Source organism: Capra hircus, chromosome 22 (assembly GCF_001704415.2).
Source record: "Capra hircus breed San Clemente chromosome 22, ASM170441v1, whole genome shotgun sequence".
In the NCBI taxonomy this organism is placed as follows: Eukaryota; Metazoa; Chordata; class Mammalia; order Artiodactyla; family Bovidae; genus Capra; species Capra hircus.
The window spans coordinates 49,953,028-49,975,315 of record NC_030829.1 but is presented as its reverse complement, the minus strand read 5'-3'; the positions used below and the strand labels follow the sequence as shown (position 1 = coordinate 49,975,315).

General features: G+C 55.1%; 1 protein-coding gene across 2 annotated transcripts in view; it reads right to left on the bottom strand.

The window, feature by feature from the left end:
• The window catches only part of CACNA2D2 (calcium voltage-gated channel auxiliary subunit alpha2delta 2), a 139,529-nt gene that overhangs the window by 92,661 nt on the left and 24,580 nt on the right, over positions 1 to 22,288 (bottom strand). For both annotated transcript variants that reach the window (XM_018067096.1, XM_018067094.1), the window contains exon 2: positions 20,944 to 21,025. In XM_018067096.1, the coding sequence (XP_017922585.1) occupies positions 20,944 to 21,025 (82 nt within the window). The remainder of the gene's footprint in view (positions 1 to 20,943; positions 21,026 to 22,288) is intronic.

The following is a 22,288-nucleotide window of genomic DNA, read 5'->3' as shown; positions in this document are numbered from 1 at the left end:
CCTCAGTCAGGTCCGGAAGCTCTCACCCTAGTGTGGGAGCCCTGGCGGTGGGGGGTCAGAGAACCAGAAGGCCTCAGTAAGAGAAAGGGAAGGGAACCGGCTGGGCTCCACTGCATTTACTTGGCACCTGCTGTGTACCCAGAGCTCTGGAGAAGCTGAGCACTGGTGGGGAGACCCAGGCAGGGACACACTCACCCCAGCACATACTCTGCAGAGCATCAGCACACAGGCCCAGGGAGGGGGACTCCTCCCCTAGGAGAAGCTTTTCTGAACCCCACAACAGCCTCCCAGCATTTGTCCCTCAGCTGTCCCCCCCACCCCCCACTCTGCCTCCACCCTCCCAGGCGTCTCTGTGCCGAATTCCTGCCTCTTCCCCTGAGGAGAGCAGAGCCTCCAATCAGACCCTGGGAAAGCAATTTTTCAATCTCCAACTGCAAACACTAATACCGCCGAAGCTAATTTTACAGATTTCCACTCCGAGGCCTCGCCTTTGTCCCAGAATCCCTCAGCCTGAGAGATTAGTAGTTTAGAGACTGGAAAAAATAAGGTATTTTAAAATTCAGCATAAAACTCTCTTAGACTCAGTGAGCTAAAAGAGAAATAAAAAAAAATTTTTTTTGATTGGAAAAGAGCCTGTTAGTGAGGGAGGAGCCGAGTCCAGTCCCTGCTCCACCAGGTGGCTGAAGGAAGTGCCCAGATGCCTCTTCCAGTGCCCAGATGCCTCCAGTCCTTGCAACAGGCTCAAACCTGCACCCTAAGGATGAGCAGAGAAAAGGTAAGAGTCAGGCCCCCATCTGGCATGCTGGGAACCCATGGTCCCTCTTTCTCAAGCCTCTGGGATATGCGCACCCCGTGAAGCCAGCCAGGGTTTCTCTGACCCTAGTCTCAAAGCCTGCAGAGCTGCAGCAAAAAGCCTCAGCCCCTTGCATAGAACAGGCCACAGGCGCGCTTGCTCACTTTGCCAGTGAGGCTGATTCCACTCCAAAGGTGACTCTCCCTGGGTTCAGTTTTCCCGTCAAACCAAATGACCAAAGTTGCCCACCTGGTGCCATGCAGCCCAGCCCTGCACCCTCTGTGCACCAGCACACCCCAAATCACAGTCGCTCGGACCCTCGCCCTGGTACAGGCAGGCGTGGGGCGCATTCGGTAGAGCTCATTCCACGAGCACCTCTCCACGGCATCTCTCACAGATGAACAGCATAATCACTCTGGCTCTCTGGGGGCCACAAGCTCAGAAACATCCTAATGAAAAATAAATGTATTTACAGGGAGACGTCAAAGCTGCCAGGACGAGTCAAAGTAATATGCCTGCGACCAGCACGCGGACTTTTATTTCCTCCCCCTCCACGCTCCAGAGCTGCTCCTGCGGCGTGGAGAGATAAATATTTTAAATAGCGACACTTTGGCGATGCACGGTTATGCAAGACAAGGAATAATTAGAAAATAAATTACTTTTTTTAAACACAGCGTTACAAACATCGGGCGCATCAGATTACTGCTCTCCGTAGTCTGGGGCCGTGCAGCTCCAGAGGCCAGCGTGGCAAGGACCTCGGGGAGCAACGGTGACCCAGCCTGTCCCCAGAGCCCCCAGACAGTGACGGCCCCTTCCGCCTGCTTGGGGAGGCTCCCAGAATGGAGCTGAAGACCACACTTGGCAGCTTCCAGAAAATCTCGGCGATGGAAAGGCTTCCTCCGGCGTCTCACCAGCAGTGGCGCAGACTAAAAATAGTTTAATCTCCTTGAAAGCAAAAGGAGCAATCAGCAAAACAGACACTCGGGCCTGCATGTCCCCCCCACACACACCGCCAACCACCGCCGATCCTCACCGCACTCTGCCCCCATCCATCCACGCCTGTCCCCAGTGCCAAGCATCATCAACTTCTGACTGACCCCGAGGCAGCTTCCCATGACCCTGCCCAGGGCGGCGGTCTCACCCATCACCCAGATAAACTCATGTCTACAGCCCCGATCAAGTTACATACATGGTATGTGTCCTTTAAACCTCATGATGCCACAAGGAGAAGGGAAGACAAGGAATGTTTTACAGATGAGGAAACTGAGGCATACTCACTTGGAATCATTTGCCCAAGGCTAGAAATGATGAAGAACGATTGGACTGGGGCTGTGTGCTAAAGGAGACGGCTCAGCCTCTGCAGAAAGGAGGCTGGGTAGCTTTTAATTAGCACCTAACCTGAGTCCCTGTGGTTGGCGCCCAAGAAACAAAAGCTGCCCAGGGCAAGAAGGGGCAAAACTGGTAGGGTGGGGCCTGGGAAAGGCTCACACATTCAGGGGAGGGGACCAGCTCCTGGCAAGGCTGAAGAAGTCTGTCACATAGACGTGTCCTGCCCACTGAAGACAGACGGACATTGTGATGTCACGCTTTTCACCCACTGGCCTGCGATGGGGTGAAGACATGTGTTCTGGCCTCAGCTCTGCCACCACCCTGCTGTGTGTCTGAGGGCCTGTCCCTGTCTGAGGGCCTGTCCGTGCCCTCTCTGGGCCTCTATGTCGCCCAGCAGTTGGCGAAGATGACCTGAGGGACCAAAGACTTGTCAGCAAGCCTGCTGCGCTCATGGGCTTGCCCCCAGTACTCTGCCCCGCCTTACTCAGTCCTCTGTCCACCAGCTGCGCCCACCTGCCCTAAACCAGAAACATGGACAGGGTCCTGGGTTTACATGAGAATGCTAAAAACCAGGCAGGGGGAGTCATGTGCCCAAGGCCACCCTACAGAGATCAGAGGAGACACAGCCAAGACCAGGGCCCACTCCCGCGCCCTTCACTACACACTTCTGGGCCTCCCCAAGAATGTTGCTGTCTCAGAGCTCCGAGTGCCTCCTGTGCCCTTCCCCCATCCTTCACAAAAGGAAGCTGGGACATCAAACAATAAATTGGGCTCTGGCAGGTGGTCCAGCTCACCCAATCTCCTAAAATGTCATCCAGGAATATGGAACTGAGGCCTCCTTTCGTGCTAAATATCTTCCCTGGTAACCAGGAGCTGCCTGCAAGAAATTACTCTATAACCTTGTTCTGAGTTTTTCAAAAATAGCCTGTGTGCCCACTGCTAGAAGGCATGGCACCACCCAGCCTATCCTGGCTCCCAGTCCGTCCCTTGGCCCCTAGTACTCTGGCCCAGTCTTGCTTCTGCTTCCACCTTTGTCCCCAGTCTCTTCCCTCGCCTCTAGTCCCAGTCCAGCCTTTCGCCCCTGCAGCCCCATGTCCCCGTGCTGCTGCCCCAATATACAAGGGGCTTGGTTCTGGCCCCTGCAGCTATCTCACTGTGACCCTGAAGGCAGAGACAACGCCCCCTCTTTTACAGACAAGGAAACTGAGGCCCAGGTCCCCTGATTTGTGAGGGGTTTATTTTGGTGTGATTGCTCCCAAACCCTGCCAGAAGCCCACTCCTCCAGCCTCAGGAGCAGGAGCTCAATTTCAATGGGTTGAAGCGAGGACTGAGGAAGATGCCCCAGGCAGAAGGAACAATTAGGGCAAGAGCAGACCCTGGGGAGGATCCGAGTCCTGGGGCTGAGCCCAAGAGGGGACCCTGACTCACTCACAACAGGCTGTGCATTCAGGAGTTGTCCCAAAGGGATGTGCCCTCAGCTATCAGCCATCAGCCAGATTCAGGGGCCTACTCTGTCCTGGTTATGGGAGACCCAGGTAACCCCACTTGCAGGTACCTATCACTTGGGTAACCCTATCTGAAGATAAAGAAGGTATTAGGTAGTGGAGGGGGGGCACCAGGTAATAGCTAGCATGCTGTCAGAACCAAGTCAGGACTTTATCAGCAAAGCTCTTCCCCACTGCTGACTGTGGAAGCCTGGCCAGCTAAGATGTCCTAACGCACAGATAGGGAAACTGAGGCTCAGGATGAGGGGCATGGGATCACAGGGAGAGAACCAGGCTGCTCAAGTTCATTATAAGGCTGGTTGAGACCCTTGCCTCTCTAATCCCCCTCCTCTGTTTCCGGCAGCTCCCTGCAGCTAACCCCAAGCCAAGCCTTGGGCTGACACCCTCCCAGGCACAGGGCACCAGTTCTCGAACTGTGTTCTCAGGAGCCCTAGGGAGTAGGCAGGGGGCCCCTGGGCTTGTGTGGAGGATCACGGGTCATGAGAGAGAGGTCAGAAGGCCGGACCTGCTTGCTGCCTCCCTCAGCCAGAGAATCTCCTGTTCATGCATTCACTGGCTGGGGACCTACACGGATTTCCGTGAACAAAGAGGAAGGGCTCAGTTGCTACAAGAGAGTGAATGCAGTGATGCCTGGTGGATTAAATTTTCATTCTTTCTCAGAACTCCCTGAAACCACAGTAAAGGGCTATGGAAAATAGTGAAAAACCCACGGGTCATAGAATATGCGGAGGAAGCACCAGGGACATGTTGGAAGCTAGCAGCAGATGGACTGTGGGTGACTGGCTCAGCAGGCTGTGGAGGGCTCACCTCTGCTGGCAGTGGGTTAATGATGGGAAACTCCAAAGGCTAAAACCCCAGATGAGCAACAGGGAGAAGCTTTGCTGGGGAACCTGCAGCCCAGGAGGGCAATAGGACCAGCGTGCCCACCAGGAACCCCAAGGACCCCCCTGCCATACCCAGAGTCCCACCTCCACAACTCAGTGCCCTGCCCTTTGATGGTGTTTCCACCTGAGGCCCAGAGGGTTGTTAATTCCTCTGCTCAGCTCCTGTCACGTTATCTTCTCTGTCTGCTTAAATATGAGCAGACCGTTTGGAAACCCAAACATTGAGGGGCAGGGGTGGGGAGACGGGCACGTAGAAGTCAGAGGCCAAAACAAACAAAAACCGGAAGGAACCTGGGCTACATGGAAAGACGAAAGTTTGAAAAAAGACGCTATAAATTGTGTATACAAGGGTTGAAGAAACAAACATATTGTAGATGATGAGAGCTGGATTTCTCACTGTTAGAGAGGCAGTCACCAGAAAGGAATGGAGGGAGACTTCAGTGAATCCTGTTGTACTGGACTGGAGTAGAGGCTTCAGTGTAGACTCACTGTTGCGAATGTATATAAAGACAGACAGACAAAGACATAATTACATATATGTGTGTACACATGGACGATACATATTTTTTTTACTTCTTGTGAGACAACCCAGCAACAGTGACATCCCCCTAGCAATGAGCATGCTCAGCACCCCAATCTTGATTTCTAAATACCATTCGCTAATAAATGGAACCAGAACTCCTTGGAGAAGTGGCTGATTCCAGGGAAAATACAAGATGAGCTGAAGATCTTGTGGTAACAAAAAAGAAAAGAACTATTCAAATAAGGACCCCAGCATGTCAAAGGGCACAGGAGCCAACCTAGAAGAGCTCCCAAAGCCAAAGCTGGAATAACCTGGGCAAGAAAATTATGATAATACTAAATAACCACACATAGAGTAAGCATTCATGAGTTCATACTGACATAAGTAAATAATTGATAAATAAACAGGGGAGAAGGGACAGTTCTTCCTTACAGAAGAATTCCAATTAATAAATATAGAAGGAAATAAAAATGAGAGAATTAGAAAAATACCTCAGTAATAACTGCTGCAGGCAAGGTCTACAGATGGATGTTAAAATTAATGGGCAAAGGTTTGAGAGAAATGGGATATTTGCATAGTCTCAAGGTATCCTCGAAGAAATGTATTAATTATTAATACAAAGGGGGAAAAGGGCAACTTCATAGTAGAGGAACCAAGAAGATACCAGCTTAACTAAATGATCAAAGGTAACATCACCCATAATGAGATATATTGGCATCAGGTTCTCCCTGATATGCTGCACTGAGAAAGACACATCCCTTTCTATGGTGTTTTTCCTAAAAATGCATAACCTCAGTTTTTAAAAAGTATCAAGGTCATGAAAGACAAAGAAAGACATAGAAACCGTCACAGATTGGAGGAGACTAAGGATACATGACAACTAAAGGCAAGGCAAGACTCTGGATTGGATCCTGAAAAGGAAAAAGGACGTTGGTGCAAAAACTGGTGAAATCCAAATACAGTTTTCACGCTGGTTAGTGTTAATGTACCGGTGTCAATTTCTTCCTTGATATTTGTACTATGGTTATGCAAGATGGTAACATTAAAGGGGAGTAGTGAAAGGTTAGGAAATTTCTGTACTATTTTGGCAACCTCTCTGTAAATCTAAAATTATTTCAAAATAGAAAGTTTTTTTTTTAAAGCTATCATCTTCAGAGAGCTGACAGGATCAATGGCATCAGTGAAACAAGAGCAAGATGTTATTTTTTAAAAGAACCAAAAAAAGAGATCCAAGAATTTAAAATATGCTAACAAAGTGTAAAACATTACAGAAAGGTTGGAAGACAAAATTGAGAAATCTCCTGATAAAAAGATACACAGATGGAAAATTGGAAAGAAAACAGAAAAAAAAAAAAAAAGGACCTGAGTTAAAGGTTTTAGAAAGATAAGAGATAAAAGGGAAGGGAGGCAATAGTCAAAGAAATCATTCTGAAAACTTCCCAGAACTGAAGGACACAAGAATCTAGTTTGAAAATGTCCACTGAGTGGTAAAGAATGATAATAAAGCTCGCCAAGGTATATCAGGGTGGAATTTCTGAACACGAGGCATGAGGAGAAAGAATCTGCCTGCCCAGTTCGATTTGATTCCTGGGTCCGGAAGATCCCCTGGAGAAGGGATAAGCTACCCACTCCAGTATTCATGGGCTTCCCTGGAGGCTCAATGGTAAAGAATCTGCCTGCAATGTAGGAGACCTGGGTTCAATCCCTGGGTTTGGAAGATCCCCTGGAGGAGGGCATGGAGAATCCCCATGGGCAGAGGGGTCTGGTGGGCTACAGTCCATGCGGTCACAAAGAGTCAGACACAATTAAGCGACTAAGCACATACACCAAGATAAAAAAGAGGTCATATACAAAGGATTGGGAATATGAGTGACTCTGGACCTTGGCACAGCAACTCAGGAAGCTGGAAGGAATGAAGTGCCACCTTGGAAATTCTGAGGCAAGCTGCTTCCACCTTGAACTTCCACACCCACCTAAAACCTCTGCCAGATGTGGGGGAGAGGGCAGGCTTTCTGAGACATGAAAGCCTCCAAAATCTGGCTCCCATACACCTTTGCACAGGATGCCAGCTGAAAGTGTTCTCTAACTCACCAAGGGAGAAAACCAGAAGCCAAGGAAGAGGAGTGCACAGCATGCAGAAGAGAGGGACTCCAACTCAGAAGCGAGGTGAGGGAAATCCCAAGCAAGACTTCCCTGGGCAGGGACCCAGAGCCCAGATATGTGTGCATGCATGAGAAGAGGTCAGATGGAAGGGGCAGGGAGCTTGGGACACAATTAGTAAAGGTTCACAGGAAACCAAGCAAATACCAGACAGTTGTGACCTGCAGGAGGAAAAAGGTAAAACTCGTACCCCGAAATGCCCACTATGAACTGCACAGTTCTGAATGGCATTTGCCCCGTTAAGATACTACCACCACTGAGTCCTGACCTGCTGTATCACCATGCAACATTGGGGGAAGGTGGGAATCAGACAAGAGACAGCACTGTGACCGGCGGACGCTGCGCTCGCGCTCTACTCCCCAGTGGATGTCCACGGGCAACACCTAAAACAGGACAACCACGAAGGAGCGACAGAAGCACGCCAGTTAGAGATACGGAGCTCTGAGATTAGAAAGCGACAGCCTCTAGGGAGCTGGAGGTGGAGAGGAGGGGTCTGCTGTGCTCTTAACACAACCCGCCTGGGAAAACCACGACTTTACACCACGTGTGAGCGTGACACTGATTTTAAAACCCTAACTTTAAAAATCCATCTAGAAATTTAAGAAAAAAAAATAAGAAAGGAAGAAAAGAGATACTGGTGTTGTTTAGTCACTAAGTCGTACCTGACTCCTTTGTAACCCCATGGACTGCAGCCCATCAGGCAGGCTCCTCTGTCCGTGGGATTTCTCAGGCAACAATACTGGAGTGGGTTGCCGTTTCCTTCTCCAGGGGATCGTCCTGACCCAGGGATTGAACCTGTGTCTCCTGAATTGCAGGCGGAGTCTTTACCCCTGAGCCACCTGGGAGGCCCAAGAAAAGAGATGCGGGGGTGGGGGGGAGAATGATGGGAGGGAGGGAGAGAGAAGAGAGAATAATGGAGGCAGAGAAGTCAGAGACAGGAGACTAACTGCTTTGACCCCAGCCTCTCGTCTGCAGAAAGGGACCCCCCAGAAGGCAGCAGCTGTTATCACCTCTGTTACTCTTATCAAAAATTAAGGCAGTTCAGTGTTTCATCTCCCTGTTCAGCTGAGTACACAGACCAAGGTTCTTAGACCAAAACACCAATTTGGCATGGCTGATCTCTCGCCTCCACTCCTACATTTCCCCAAAGTTGGAGGCATTCAGAAAGCAAGGTGAGGGCCAGCAGCCCACAGGGGTCTAAGCAGCAATCCAGTCATCCTGGGGACAGGACGGGACAATGCCAGGTGAGGGGGAAGAAGCTCCGAGTCTTCCACAATGTCTGTGAGGCCACAGAAGCATTCACACCCATTGCACCAACCTCTGCTGAAGCCTGTGCCACCTGGCCCATCTCACCCACAGCCACAGGCAGCCACGCCTAGGGAGGGGTGGGAAGAGAAGGGACTGCACAGGCAATGGGCCAAGCGGGCTACAGTGTCTTTGCCAATCTCACACCATTCCTGGAATCTCAAATTTTCCGGAAACACACACATCTGTGAGTCCTTCCAGTGGCCCCCTTGCACTGGACCCTCAGTCCCCGGGACAGGGAACACAAGTGTGAGGTGTGCACCCACCAGCCTCACGCAAACACAAGCTCGGCAGAGAGTCTGGCTCAGTCTGCAAGAAGCTCAGAGTGCTCGGCTCTCTGGGTGGGCTAGGACCCCCAGCAGATCTTGTGTCTGAAAAGGGAAGGTGGAAAGCTAGGTGAGTCCCTGGGAGAGCCCCCTCCATCACTGAGGTCATGCCCAGGCCCCAGAACCCTCGTGCCCCTACACACCTCACTAAGATCTTAGACCCCTGTGGTGCCGCTCCAAAACTTGCCCTTCTATATCCTGAGTTCACTGGGTGCTCACTGCAGAAGGAGCCCCAGGGTCTCCAGGAGGCAAAGGGTGGGTCACTCAGCCCCACAGATGGACATGACCTCTCTAGCTCCGCCAAGGGTTTCTAAGGAGGCTCTGTGTATCTAAGGATACGCTGCTGCTGAAACTCGTGCAGGTGGGAGAAGCCGGCCTCCCTGGCTCCTCCCTGGGAGCCAGTCTGAAGAGGGAGGCTAGGGCCCAATCTGACGGCCCTGTCCAATGAGGAAGCCCACCCAGATCATCTGCCGTGGGGTTCAGCCACCGCCCTCGGCAAGCTATGGTCTGAGAGGGAGACAGCGCCAGCCCTGGGGGGCTAAGACTGATCCAGGAGGCTGCCAGACCCTCCCTGACTTGGAGCAGTGAGTGTTCAGGGCCAGTCTCCTCCTTTCCCCCGCAAGGCTCCAGACCTCCGTTCCCCCTGAGCAGCTCCTCCACCACTTAGCAACGGAGACAATTTACATAATGCATCGAGTGTGCGAGCAATAATGGCTGGGGAAGCAGGGTGCCCGTTAGTGGCTCCTTGGGAGGGAAAATACCTGCTCCCACACCACCGCTTCCTCCCTCGTGGAACAGGGCCCTGAGGCTGTGGGAAGCAGGTGCCTCTAAGTGCTTGGCTGATGCCAAGAGGGTCCCAGAAGGGCCATGCCAGTCCTGGAAACGGAGCAACCTCGGGACAGGGATGCACGAGGGAGGAAATTTCCAAAGCACCTGAGTTTTGAACATAAATCCACCCAGCCGTGCTCCCTGAGCCTGCACCCCTGCTGGGCCCGGGGCCTTGCATCCGGAGCCTTCCTGGAGGAGGAGGAGGCGTTCTGGCAGGAGGTAAGCTCTAGCCGAGGGGGCTGGGGAGCCAGGCTGCAGCTGCCGGGGAGGTGGTCATGTTCAAACACAAAGGCAGCGATGGAAGGGGGAGAATACATAAAAATTACTGGTATGGTAATTGCTTTTTATATAAATGTTCTTTTAAGAAGTTTTCCCCAGTGTGAAAGTCCCTTTTTAAAAAAGAATAAATTTGCGGCACACCAATTTATTCCGTGCCTGTAGCTGGAGCATAATGAAGTCTCCTCTGTCAATACCCGATCAGGAGGCAAGTGGCTGCCGCTTGACCTGGCTTCCGGGGCTCCTGCACGACAAGGCAAGCAGTAGGCCCCCGGGGTTTGTGAGGGGCTGCAGGAGCGGGTGGCAGGCCTAGCCGCTGGATAGTCAACATCAAGCGACACTCTGGGCCTCAGGGCCAAACCCAACAAACGCAACTGGCACCCCAGGAACTGTGCTCAAACGGGAGAGTCAAACGGAGGCAGCTACAATTCTGCTGATGGGGAGCACGCAGCTCTCCCTTTCTAGGGACAGGAGAGGGGAGGGGCTCAGCAGGCTTGGGGCTGGAGGGATGGGGCCCCTGGGTCTGCCTGCAGGGCCGGTGGAGGAAGCCGCCTGGTGACAAGGCACCCGGGGGGCGGTAAGTGGGAGTGGCCTGTTCTGAGCTTTGGGAAGCTCCCCATGGACTCCAGCTCAGCTCTAAGCCCACAGGCACCAATGCTCTCCCTGCTACCCTGGGGCAGGGAGCCCATCAGCAGATCCCAGCCCCGAGCTGGAAAGGCTGCTTCCCCCTCACCAGGAGGCCCAGACCCCTGAAACGAGGCTCCTGCCCAGTGGCCCAGACCAGCCGCAGCTCTCTCATCTGTGGGGCGTGCACAAGGCTGTGCTCTCCACAGGGGTCACTTGGTCCAGAAGCCCAGGGCACCGACACATAGGGGCGTGAGGACACTCATCCACAAGTGACTGGCCTCTTGCCCTCCCCGAAGAGCTGCTGCTAAGAACAGTGTCAGGCATAGTGACTTGGGAGGGGATGTGCACAGTACGTGGGGACATGGCATGTATGTGTGTGTGTGTGTGCGCGCGAGACTGTGAGCTCCTCACCCACAGCTGAGATTTCTCAGCTTCACTAATTAATCGGTTAAGTAGTTCTCGTCTGCTCGGGTGACACAGAGCTTGCGGCACCTGCCTCCTCACAGTCCCACCCTGGCCTGTAAATGTTCCTGTTCACATCTGCTCCCAGAGCACACAGAACTGTGTACTCAACACATACACACGTGTGCACACGCCTGCCGGGTCACACATCCCACCCAGGACACACGCATATGGGACCACATACTCTCTCTCTCTCTCTCTCTCTCTCTCACACACACACACACACACACACACACACACAAGAATGTGTGTGCCCGGTCCCGCCCCCACATGCAGGCGCAGCCACTCCCTTCCACAGACACACACACACTCCCCTGCTCCTGTTCCCGCTGGAGCACCCGCGCACACACAGGTTCACGTGCTCTCGTTTACATGTGCGCAGACATTCCCACATGCATCATCACACTCCTCTCGTCTCTCCTCCCACTGTGATCAGTCACATCCCACCTCACAAAGTCTCCGCAGGTCAGAGATTGTCTCCCGGTGAGTCATGGGACCAATAATCAATCTCCAGGGGCGAGGTGCTTTCTAGGTCTGTCGCTTTGTGTTCAGGTGGCATCCTGGGAGGCCCGGGCAGGAGCCTGCCCTACTGGGCATGGTCTCCATGCCCCATGTGATGGGAAGACTGGACTGGGTCCAGGAGAGGTCCCTGGCAGCCCCCTCCTGTATACACCCGAAGGATGCAAGAGCAGACAGGAGGTGGGAGCAGCACTGATCTGGAGGGCTTCCCTGGGGAGGGGGCTGTGGGCTGGGTTTAAAACGGGGGAGAGGCCTGGAGGGACGAGGGGTGAGTGGGGAGAGCTGCACGTGCAGGAGGAGGAGGAAGCTGAGAAGGCCAGTGGGGGCGGTGAAGTCACATGGATGGCTGGAGGCCTGAAGGCTCCCTGCTCCTCTTGCCAGGCCTTCCAGTCACTCTAGGAAGAGCCCAGCCGCCCTGACTCCAGCCTGAGGTCCAGGGTGGCAGCATACTGTGCAGCCAGCTCTTCTCTGGGGCCCTTCTCCACAGCCCCCATCCCCTCCATCCCCTCACAAAGAGCCATCAGTGACTCTCTATGAGACAGGACCAAACTTGGCAGACCCCGGCAAGTCTAGCTCGCTCAGGGCATCTGACACCGACGTTTACATTTCTGATGCCCTGGGCCCTGGTTCCCCTAGGTGGGCTGAATGGTCCCCAGGGTCCTGTGGGACAGATCAGAGCCCCAGCCCCTCCCTTTGCGGTCCTCAGACGCCTGCCCCTGTTGCTAACCAGACACTGAAGAGTTCCCAGCTGAGTGCTACTCCAGGTGGATCACATACATGCATGTTTGTATGTGGCAGGCATGGGTGCATACGTGCACTCCATGTGTGTGCACAGCCTGCTCCTCCACCCAGACCGCACACCTCTCAAGTGGAGGCCCCGCCCCCAACTTCACATCCTGAGGCTAGAGTGAGGAAGCCCTAGAGTCAGTCACTTGGTTCCTTGATTCACGGGAACCCACAGATGGACAAGAAGGGAGCCTGTCGAGTCTGCCCAGGACCCAGATCCCCCTGTCTTCATTGCCACGCCACCGCCAAGGAGCCAGCTGGCTTCCAGGGCTGAGAGAGAGGTCTAGGAAAGATGGGGAGTTTGGGGCTCAGCAATCTTCTCCAGACTCCAGATCTCTGCTCACAAGAAGAGGGGAGCCATGCCCAGAGAAGATGGAGGGAGGCCAGGCTGAGCCTCCGTCTCCTGCTTGGTCGTGGTAAATGCTGCTCATGTTGCCCCTGGGGCCGGCTGTGGTTTGTCAGAACCAATTACTTCTCTGCCTCTGCCAAATGCTTGGGGCTCCATGAATCTCAGGCGAGTGTCCTCGTGGCTGCCACCGATCCAGAGATGGATGGGGGTGGAGGATGGGGCGGGGATGCAGATCAGGTCGGCCATCCCCAGGGGCCCAGCATGGAAACCCATTCAGTCCTCTACCCCATCCCCCATCTCCCATCCAGATGAGTCCCCAACTCTGGACATGCAGCCCTGTCACTCTCCAGAGATGGATGCAGAGACCAAGGGAGAAGTGAACAGGCTCTGGCCACCTCAGTAATCTGCAAGCACTTAGCCCCATCAGAGCTGACCCCCAAATGTTCTGCTGCTAGGCCAGTCCCCCTGGGGACCCCAGAAGAGAGGTAAGGTGCTTATCAGAGCTCTTGCCACGGCGGGGCTGGGATATGCCCATGCCGCATGGCTGTGGGGTCCTAGCTCCCCAACCAGGGATTGAACCCAGGCCCCCAGCACTGAAAGTGCTGAGTGCTAACCACTTGATTGCCAGGAAATGCTTTAAACAGCCCAGATTCCCAGGATGGAAGAATCAAAGGGCATCCACTTCAGGGAATGGACCCAGACCCGAAGCCACAGGTTCTCAGCTTCTCTAGAAAGCGGCGCTGTCCACCTGGTGAGGTTCTGACTATGCCTCTGAGATCGTCTCTTTCTTAAACGGGGGAACCTCAGGCCAAGAGCTGCCACCCTCAAGAACCCAGAGCTTGGTGGCTTCCTACCACCCTGACTCTAAAGCCAGTCTAGCCCCATGCCCTTCTCTGAGCCCACAGGGCCTGGGAGGACAAGCTGGCACCTGGGTGACTGATCTGAGAAACAGACTCACGGGCCTCTTCTGGGTGAAAGGGCCCTTCCCTTCACTTCACCAGTTTCCTCCCCGGGTGCCTCTGCAGCTGCCGTCTTCCCTGGCCCACTGGCCCTGTTTCTCCAATCTCTGGTGGCCTTTGTGCCTCTCCCAGCAAGAGCCCCCAGAGATGCCATGGTCAGAAGGTGCTACAGACTCAATGTGTCCCCTCCCCCAATTCCTATGTTGAGACCTAATCCCCACTGTGACAGTATTTAGAAGGGGGCCTCTTGGGAGGTGGTTAGGTCACAAGGGTGGAGCCCTTGTGGATAGGATTAGTCCCCTTATAAAGGAAACCCCAGAGAGGTCCTTCACCCCTCCATGTGAGGACATAGCGAGAAGACAGCTATCAATGGACCAGGAAGTGGGTTCTCACCAAACACCAAATCTGTGGATATCTGGATCTTGAACTGCCCAGCTTCAAGAAACATGAGAAATTTCTGTTGTTGATAAGTCACCTAGTTTACAGCATTCTGTTATAGCTGCCCGAACAGGACGAAGAAGGCGGGGAAGAGGAAACCAATTTCCAGATTCCTGGGTTTCAACAAGCAAAGGTGACAGCCTGCATATCTGAACTTTCTAAAGCCATAACTAAGTCCTGGAAGGGCAGGCAATTGATACTGGGGGGGGCACAGAGACACCCCACATTTGCAGGGCTCTGTCTGCAGCCTTTCCTTGCCCCTGCTCCCTTGAGATCCTCACATCTCCCTTGAGGACAGGGGTGCTTGGACCCCCATTTCACAGATGGAGGAATCAAGGCTCAGGAACACACGTGCCAGGTCCCACAGCCCTGTCACTCCTCCCCACTTCACTCTTTCCTCCACCACCCACCATTCCGTGTTGCCCAAGGCACAGGCTCCAGGTTCAAACAAGTTCGATCCCTGGTCTGAGAAGATCCCACACGCCATGGAGCAACTAAGCCCGTGTGCCACAACTACTGAGCCTGTGCTCCAGAGTCTGGGAGCCTCAACTACTGAAGCCCTTACACCCTAACATCTGTGCTCTACAAGAGAAGACACCACAGTGAGAAGCTCGTGCGCTAGAGAGGAGCCCCCCTCGCTGCAACTAGAGAAAAGCCTTCGCAGCAAGGAAGACCCAGCACAGCCAAAAACAAATAAATAAACAAACAAAAGCAGAAGATGACACAGCTCTTCTCTCCCGCCCTGAGCTGTTCTCTATCCTCTGGGAGCTGACCTCGGATGGGGCCCCACAGTGACCTCTTGGCACAAAGTGGAAGCTGGTGGCCCCTTCTCTGGTGGCGTATATCACTAGGCATGGGTCTGCCTATCCTACCCAGAGACGCCGCTCCCACAGACCTGTCCCTTCCATACCCACAGCCTCCACTGGAACCTGGGCAGCAGCTCCTTGCTGAGACTCTCCTAGGATCCTGAAGCCTCCAAGCAGGGCTCCCTGCCTGCCCTGCAGGACTCCAGGAGCAAGGGGTTCTGAATTGACCAGAGATGTGAGCACCCATGCACGCCCCTCGGGGACCTTCCTATCACTGTATCCTCCACCTGCTCTGAGAGATTCTTCCAGCCTAATACCCTCACACTCCACGGAGGAGAAGGAGGGCCTGGGAGGGGCAGAGGGGCTGAGAAAGATACAGGTCCTGGCCCAGTTTAGCAGCCCCAGAGGCGCCATTGGTGTGGCGGTGGCTCCAGGCAGTGGGTGCCCATGGAAGGCATGGCCAACATGAGCCAGTGCCCTGGGACGGTCCTCCCCCAACACTGACCTCCCCCGTGCCCCCTCTCCGGTTGGGGGGGCGTACAGAAGGGGTGCAGGACATACAAGCCAGACAGCTGACCGTCAGGCAGGAACTCTTGCCACAGATGAATTTGGCTTTTGAAAAGCTTCTCAAAAACGGAATTTTCTCCTTCAGGCAACCACAGAATATGTGGGGAGGGGGCAAGCAGGAGAGCAACCACCACCCCCTCCCACCCTGTATCTCCCCACACAGCGCTCAGGAGGGAGCATCCACAGACCACAGAGTGGGGAGACAGTGCCAGAAGAGGCCAACCTCAGGGCAGGACCTGGGAAAGAAAAGAGGTGGGGAGCAGGCTGGGCTAGGGGGACCAAGAGGGGACCCAGGAAGGGCTTCGGCCAGGCTCCCCCGGATCTGCCTCCATAGATCCAATTATGCTCCAGCGGCAGCCTTACCACGTCTCAGACACCCTCCCAGGAGCCCCCACCCCCCGCCTCAGCCCCATGCATCCCCGCTGGGTGCCGAGCAAGAGGACCATATGGAGGGAATAATAAGACAATTAACTTTCCATTAAAGAATAATATATGTGGGTTTTTAGAGAGGCGAGCGGCAGCAATCCCTACCCAGCGGCATATTTCACACGCGCGCCCCCCACCATCCCCACCCTCACGCGCCCCACGTCCGATCATCTGCACCGGGAGAGGAGAGGGCGCCGCTGGGCCTCAGCGGGAGGTGGCTGGAGCAGGGGTGGGGGGCTGTAAGCGGAGAGGCAACAGCGGAGACCCTGGATGGTGGTTCTGTGGCTTCCTGTAACCTCGGGGAGGGGGTGTCACGGGCCTGGGTGGGGCTCCCTCAGCGCCGCTCTCCTGACAGAGCTTGTGAGCCGGGACTGCCGTGCGTGTCCTGCGTGAGTGCGGGTCCACTTGGCCAAGGAGCTGAGGCCTGCCTCTTGAGGCCAGCTGAACCACAGTGCTTTGAAGGGCTAACAGGCAGTCTGGGGGTCACAACCACTGGTGCTCCCCTTTTCTGGCCCTCCCAGGGCTGCTTCTGTCCTCTGGCACCTTCCTCCACCCCAGCTTCCTGCATCCTCGTCTGCTGCAGCTCCTCCACAGTTCTGAGCCCCTCTGGCACGCCTGGACACAGCTGGGCCCACCTGAGGTGCCCAGAGAGGACCTCCTACCCCAAATGGGGGCCAAACACAGCCCTGGCCAGCACCCCCTGGGCCAGCATGTGAGGGTGCCTGTGCTTCGGGAATTGGTGATGCTAGGTGGGGGAGGGGTGAGGGTGGAGGAGCAAGGAGAAGCCTGTGTGAAGGGCACCTGCAGAGGGCCCTGTCCTTGCCTCCCTGAGCCCCTCAGAAAAGGGGTCCTCGGTGTGGCCAGACTTTGGTCCTTGCCTCGAGCCAGCTCCAGATGCGGCACTCTGCAAATATTAATTACACATTCCCAGGGAGCACTGAGCAGACGCAGTGCGGGGATGGCCAGGGGCAGACAAGATGGGCTGGGACTACAGCGCCGTCACTGGCTCAGAAATCCCATTTCTGGCTACCCGTAGAAGTGAGGACACATGAAGAGCATTTGTCTGGTCCATCACGACTGCCTGGAGAAGCCCAGCTGTGGGGAAGGGAGCCGGAGACTTGGGTCAGGGATCTCTGAGTCCTGGGGTCTTGCTCGCTGTGGATACAGCTAGGCGGTCCAGGACAGGGGCCGCCCTGCACCTCTGCCTCGATACTCCTCACTACCACCCCTACCATCCAGGGCTAGCAAGTCAAGGCTCCAGGGCGGGACTGGGGGGTAAAGACAATCAGCCACACCTTGGTTTCCCTGCAAGTGACTAGCAGCATACAGTTGGGCTAAGGCCATCATGGGGGCTGAAGCAGAGAGGGGCGTGAGCAGGGCTGTAAGCCATTTCTGCCCTGATGGCACATGTGTGGGGGTTGACAGGACTGAGAAAGGCTCCCATAGATTCAGACTTGGCCTGTGGTCCCCAGACATGGCAATCCCAGGTCTCTGCTGCCATACCAGCTCCAGCCAGGCAGCCTTTCCTCACCCCGACACCCACCCCAGACAGAGCATCTTCTCACTGCCTTCTGCAGAGACCCTCCATGCAGATGTCTTACCCGAGTCAGGAATCCACCCCAGGGTGGGTGCCCGATGAACCACTGGTTCTTCCCCACATCTGACTACAATCTGTCCTGCTTTGCTTTCCCCCCAGAGTTGTTCCCTTTCTACCCTGGACACTCAGGCAGAGGGGGATGGGGTCCCTGGCTGTATCCATCAGATTGACCTGGGCTTCAGAATGGAGAGACAGGCCATTTCCATGTGGTCCGCTATGCGCCCCCAGGCACCTGACGAATTATTCATCCTGATCAGCCTCATTATGAAAATGAGCTCAGAGCCCCAGCATATGTGCTTTCTGCTATCCCTCCCCCCACAGAATGACAATATACTGCTGATGGGGGAGGGCAGAAAAGGGGCTCAGGAGACTGCACTCAGCCTCTAGTGGCCCTGGAGGGGGAGGACTGCAGTAGTATCCACACTTCCGTGGCCTGTTCACAGCATGTGTAAGCCAGGGCTGGGAGATGGGGCTGGGTTTTCCCAGTGGGTCATGGCTCAGGAGCCCCAGGCCACAGTGGGAGCTCCTACAACGCGCTGGCCCTCAGGCTTGGTAAGGCGAAGAAATGGGAGAGGGTCTTTGCAGACACCTCCCACACTCCACCAAGGTTTGCCATGGTGTCCAACCTATAAATGGGCCACAGTCTATACCCAGCCACGCCCTTGTAGGGTTGTTCTTAGGTCAGGAGGAGGAAAGTGCCAAGACAAGGAAATTGCTCCTAAATGCCACTGTCTGCAGTTTCTGGACTCTTGCAGCTGCCAGCTCTGTGGCACCCAGCTCCTGGGGGTGGGGCTGCCTCCAGGACTGGGGCTGGTGAAGAGGGCAGCCAAGTCGGAGAAGAAAGTCAAGGATCACCCCAATGGCAAGGTGTTTGGGGGTGGCTCAGGGAGGCAGGGAGAAGGGTGGCCTCAATGGGGATGGAAGCCATAGGCTTGGCAGAGGTGGCACCAGGGTCTACGGAGCATCATGGCTGGGTCAGGGCTTCAGTGAGAGCATCCTCTTGACCCTCTGAGCTGGGCATGGGCCGGGCACATGGGCCCTCTTTTATCCACGTGAAGGAGAGCCGTGGTGGCTTAGTCAGGGCTGCGGGGGGTTGTGGGGGTGGTGCGGGGGGGGGACTGGTTGGCCCCTCCTGCTCTCATAGGGCTGTCTTTTTCTTCTAGAACTCTTCACCTGCTCCCCTACTGCCCACCTCACAAGAGTGTCCTGTGCCAAGAAGGAGCCCCAGAGCTGTCAGCAGGAAATAAGAGGCTGAGGAAGCAGGTGAGAGAAGACTGGAGCAGGACAGAGAGCCGCTGGAGAGCTGGCAGGCACCGACAGGCAGAGGCTTGCCAGAAGGAGCCTGGAACGCCAGGTCAGCACTTCTCTGCCTGGCCACAGCCTCACCGAGCCTGGCCCAGCTCCCTTCTTTCCTGGCTCATCCTGCCCACCCCAAGAAGGGAGGCCTAGCTAGAGAGGAAGCGGCGCCCTGGAACAGGGGTCAGGAGCCCAGCATTTGGGCCCCAATTCTGCCATACCCCACTGTGTGACCCCTAGGAAGGTGGGGGTGGGGGAAGATGTGCTCATTGATGAGTGTGTGGAATCGCTCGACTCCTGGCAGAAAGGAAGGGAACAACACATCCTGGGAATGACAATGATCAGTGAGGAATATTCAAATCTGGTTTCTAGAAAAGGAGCATATCTGTGTCAGCCTGTCCACTCCCATTCTTACCACCTCCTTCCAGCCAGACCTCCCAGCCACGCCATGGATCAAGAATGAGGATCAGAGAGGGTCTAGGACCTGCTGGGGAGCACACAATGGGTTCACTGAGCAGGTCCATTTCTGGTCTGCACCATCCAGGAAGCTCAATGGTTCAGACAGACCCATGTCTCCGGCCTGAAGCATGTACACTATTTCCCCAGTAGCAAACTTTTACGGTCTGAGATGTCCGTGACTATAAAATAAACAATTTCCTTGAGCTGAGGATTGAAAGCACGAAAGATTTCTGGGCTGGAAGCGCATGGTTCACTCCTTATGTGGGGTACATCTTATGTCCTGATACGAAGCTTGGAAAGGCACACGACACACATTCCAGGGAACTCTCGTGTCTTCATTAACCTACACAAGCTGCACTTGGCAGTGCCCACTGAAAACCAAGTAAGCGCTGGGTGCTATTCCTGAGCAGAAATTGACTTCTGTTCCAGAACAGCTTTTCCTACCGTGCCTTCTCTGGAAAGCTCTGCCGGCCTCCGAGCATGGCTGAGTCACTGAGAGTTCACAGGAAGAGAGTAGGATGGGGGTTACTGCAATTCCAGCCCAACCACCAGGGAAGGAGGCGCTCAAGAGAGGCTGGGCCACCGGGGCTGGGGGGAAGGACATCTAGCAAACTAATGGCTTAGGCCTCCAGACTCAGACTCCGCCTCCCAACTAAGTTACCACCTAGACAGCCATCCCTGATCAGCCCCATCCTATGCCAGAGGTCCCACATCCACAGCCGACATCAACACACCCATGTCCACTCCCAGTTCCTGGGTACTGGCTACAAGCCGAACGCGGTGCAAGAAACAACATCCCACAGATGCTCCCTCTGCTAACCTGGGCCTGACCAAGAGGGACACAGGAACACAGTGAATGTCTCATCACCGAGCCCAGGGCCTGGACCTTTGGCTGAATCCCCCAATGATGATTCCACTTAATCTGCTGTTCCCAAGCCAACCATTGGCAGGAGATACCCATTAATCTCCTGTTCAGTTCTGGTCACACTTCCCAGCCCAGGCAGCCAGCAAAGAACTCCTCAAGTCCACCACATACCTGGGAGCCCCACCCCGACCACTCCAAGAGCTCAGGTCTTTGAGACTCCGCATTTCCACATAAAGAGCGACAGCTCCGGAGCCCTGTGGCCTGACAGCAACACATTTTGCAGCCTTCTGGGGGTGACGGATGGCCTACTCTTCACATCACTATTTCAAACATTAACATAATCTCCCAGGATGAATGTGGCTGCTCGCGCCTAATCAATCACCCGCCCGCCCCTTGATCCCTCATCTCGCCAAGCACGCGCTTGCCACTCACCTCCTGCTGCATGCAGCGCCCTGAGCAGGCAGCACCACTCTCCGGGGCGGTTCGGCCTGGCCACCCCACGCGTTGAAAGGACAGTGCCTCTGGCTTCCGTGCACAACCATGTTCCACTGGAGCCGCCAGGGCCTGGACTCCCACCCCATATGCTGCCTCAAACACAGACCTCACCCTCCTGAAAAGCCCGACATCTCCCCATCAGAGCCAACTAGGTACCACTCCAACACGGTGACCTGGGGAAGAGCAGATCAAGACCCGAAGGAGTCCATATTTCTGCTTCCCACCTGCCCCGATAAGTCCCACATGTCCCATCACAGCGGGTCCTCAGCTGCGCCACGCCCTCTTCACTCATTTCTGAAGCCCTTCCCCCATTCACAGCTGGAAGAGGGTCCCTAAAGGGAGAGCCAGTGGCACCAGGCTTACCTCGCGGAGCTGCTGGACGCCCCCAAAGATCCGCATCACACCATCAATCTCCTGCTCCAGGCGCCGGGCCCAGTGCTGCACCCTGCGTGCAGAGAGGAGAAAAGTGTCAGGAGGACCCGCCTGCAGCTCAAGCAGCCCTGCCCCAGCCACCTGGGGGTGACCCACAGCAGCCACCCCTTCAGAACCCTGTTTTCACTAGAGAAGAAACAGAGGCTGGGAACGACTCTCTTTCCCTTTGAAGTCTGGACCTGGTGGCCCAGGCTCTCCTCACGTACTGTCGGATGGCCAGGGAGGGGAGCAGATTAGAGTTTAAATGCAACTCAGGGAGTCTAGTGGCTCTGAGAAGCCTGCAGCAAGACTATTTTTCACCGTGAAGAGGCAGCCCTTGATGCTGCTGCTCTGAACCTGGGGACTCAGGACACCAGGGAGGAGGGGACATGAGTGAGCCTGATGTCTGCTGCCTCTCAGAGCCTCCTGCCCCCAAGGCTGGGTGGCACTGGGTCAAGGGGAGGGCAGGTGAGCGAGAGTTGCTGCGTAATGTGGGGCAGGTCCCTGCCCCTCGGGGCCTCCTCTAAACAGTGGACATGGATGGCTTCCTCACCTTTCCAGCAAACTAGTAAACACAAGTTCATCGATGGATGCCCCACATGAACCATCCACCCGCAGGTCCAGTTCAGACCAGCCTGCCTCTTTCTGGGGACCTGGCGAGCCCCACGAGCCCTCCACCTGAGCTGCCAGCCTGAGCAGGTCTCCTTTGCACTGGTGCCACCCCGAGGTTGTTTTAATCCACCTGGGTCTCACTGTCTTCCTCCAGAAAGTGGAGATAATTTGGGGCCGCCTTGTAGGGTATGAGAAGCACACATGAGAACTGGAGGGTCAAGGGTGCTGCATGGCAATCTTTATGAGGGGACAGGATGGACAGGCGGTCACAAGACCCCATGCTCTCAGCCCACACTCGTGAACTGGGATGGTAACTGGGGAAAGAGCTGGCCTGGAGGCTAACCTGTAACCCCACTTCACACAGTGTCAGATCAGGTGAGTAAAATCACACCAGCCCTGGCCAAGGGCTGCTGGCTGGAAAGACAGTGTACATATGGTCGAAAGCATTTTCTGCTGTGATCAAGGTCTCCACCCTAATGCATCTGAAAGGCACCTCAACTTCCCGTCCCCACCAGACAAAGAACAAGGCCTTTCCAGGGAGGGCTCGTAGGAGAATTCTCACAAAGACTGAAACATGCCCATGGGTTAAGCACATCCCAGGAGGCCACGTAAGGGTGGGGGAAACGCCAGTTCCCCACCTCTGCCAGGGTACCCCACCAGCCATGTGATCCAGGAGATTGAGTCT